Source organism: Triticum dicoccoides, unplaced genomic scaffold (genome assembly GCF_002162155.2).
Source record: "Triticum dicoccoides isolate Atlit2015 ecotype Zavitan unplaced genomic scaffold, WEW_v2.0 scaffold194737, whole genome shotgun sequence".
Lineage (NCBI taxonomy): Eukaryota > Viridiplantae > Streptophyta > Magnoliopsida > Poales > Poaceae > Triticum > Triticum dicoccoides.
The window spans coordinates 1-1,356 of NW_021231774.1; the positions used below are offsets into that span (position 1 = coordinate 1).

General features: G+C 45.1%; 1 protein-coding gene across 1 annotated transcript; it reads right to left on the reverse strand.

Moving 5' to 3' along the window:
• Positions 1-77: 77 nt before the first annotated feature.
• Positions 78-419, reverse strand: LOC119344949. Its single transcript, XM_037615225.1, has one exon. The coding sequence runs from the start codon at positions 417-419 to the stop codon at positions 78-80; it is 342 nt and encodes a 113-aa protein (XP_037471122.1).
• Positions 420-1,356: the final 937 nt, after the last annotated feature.

A 1,356-nucleotide genomic window follows, 5' to 3' on the forward strand; every position in this document is an offset into this window, starting at 1 on the left:
GGACATGAAAGAAACATCGACTCGAGACGGACCTAAATAAAGTCTAAAACCAGCTGCAAGCAAGCATGCATGCACGTTTACTCTAAGTTGATCGGGACGGCGTGCGCCTTGAGCACTTGCTCGAAGTCCGCATCCATCAGCATGTTCATCACCGCCACCGCCTCCTCCTTGCTGCGGATGTTGGACGTGGGGATCAGATGCTCGTGGCCTGGGAAGGCGTGCCAGTGGAGGCTCTTGTCGGTGAAGCCGGCGAGGGAGAGGTCGTGGGTCTGCACGGCCAGGGAGGTGTTTTCGGGGCTACCGTGCAGTGTCAGGATGGTAAGGGCGGCAGGTGGGTCGGCGGCGGCAGCAACTGCTCCTCCGTGCTCGCTGTTGCTGGCGGCGAGAGCGAGTAAGAGGAATAGGAGGAACGCTGCCATGGATCAAGTACTCCAGTATATATGGACTGTTGGCAACGGGCAGTCGCTAGCTACCACGTCGATTGCATCACCCAACTGCTCTTGTTTAGCCAAGTGAAAGCAGCGTGCGTGAATAGCACAATAGAAGAGTGACACCGATCAGACGAGGCGGCTGCTTTGATCAAAGAGTGTACGTGATAGTACGTACGTACGTACGTGATTTGATTTGCTGAAATCGTATCAATAACTGCATGCATCCCATCGTTTTTTTATTATTGTTGTATGTATGGAACCACCACATCATGCATAGTGTTTTCTCTCTCATGTTGTATACAGTCACATATTATTCTCTACTCGTTTAGATTCAGATAAATAGATGTCCAATATATTTTGAAATAGAAGTTTGATTTACACTGCGTGTAAAATTGTGTTTTTTCTAACAAGATATTTAAAACAAGACCGATATTTAATACTACCAAATAAATCATTCGTGTAGTTCTAGGTCATCGATTTGAGGAATTAAATATATGTTATATGTCATGAAAAGTATATCACTATATTTCTACACGCATGTAGTTTCTAAATATATATTCTTTGTCATATATAATACATATTTAGATAGTTAAATCGTCGACCTAGAACTACGCAAATGACTTATTCACCGAGACGGAGGTAGTATATTTTTAGAAATTATTATTTTGACAACCAAATCACCATCCAAATTCATTAATTCCTAACTTTATATATAGTTAGGAATGAGATTATATATATAAAGTTAGGAATGAGATGAAAAAGTATTGAATGGCGGAGCATAGGCTGCATAGCTGCAACAGTTCGCATGCATGTGGTGAAAGTACATATGCATCCCAGCGCCTACTACTGGTTGTGTCGACCCATCCGCTCCCGCTCCCGACCCAACCCCTCCCGCTAGGATTCCCCCGCCGCCGCCGCCGCCGCC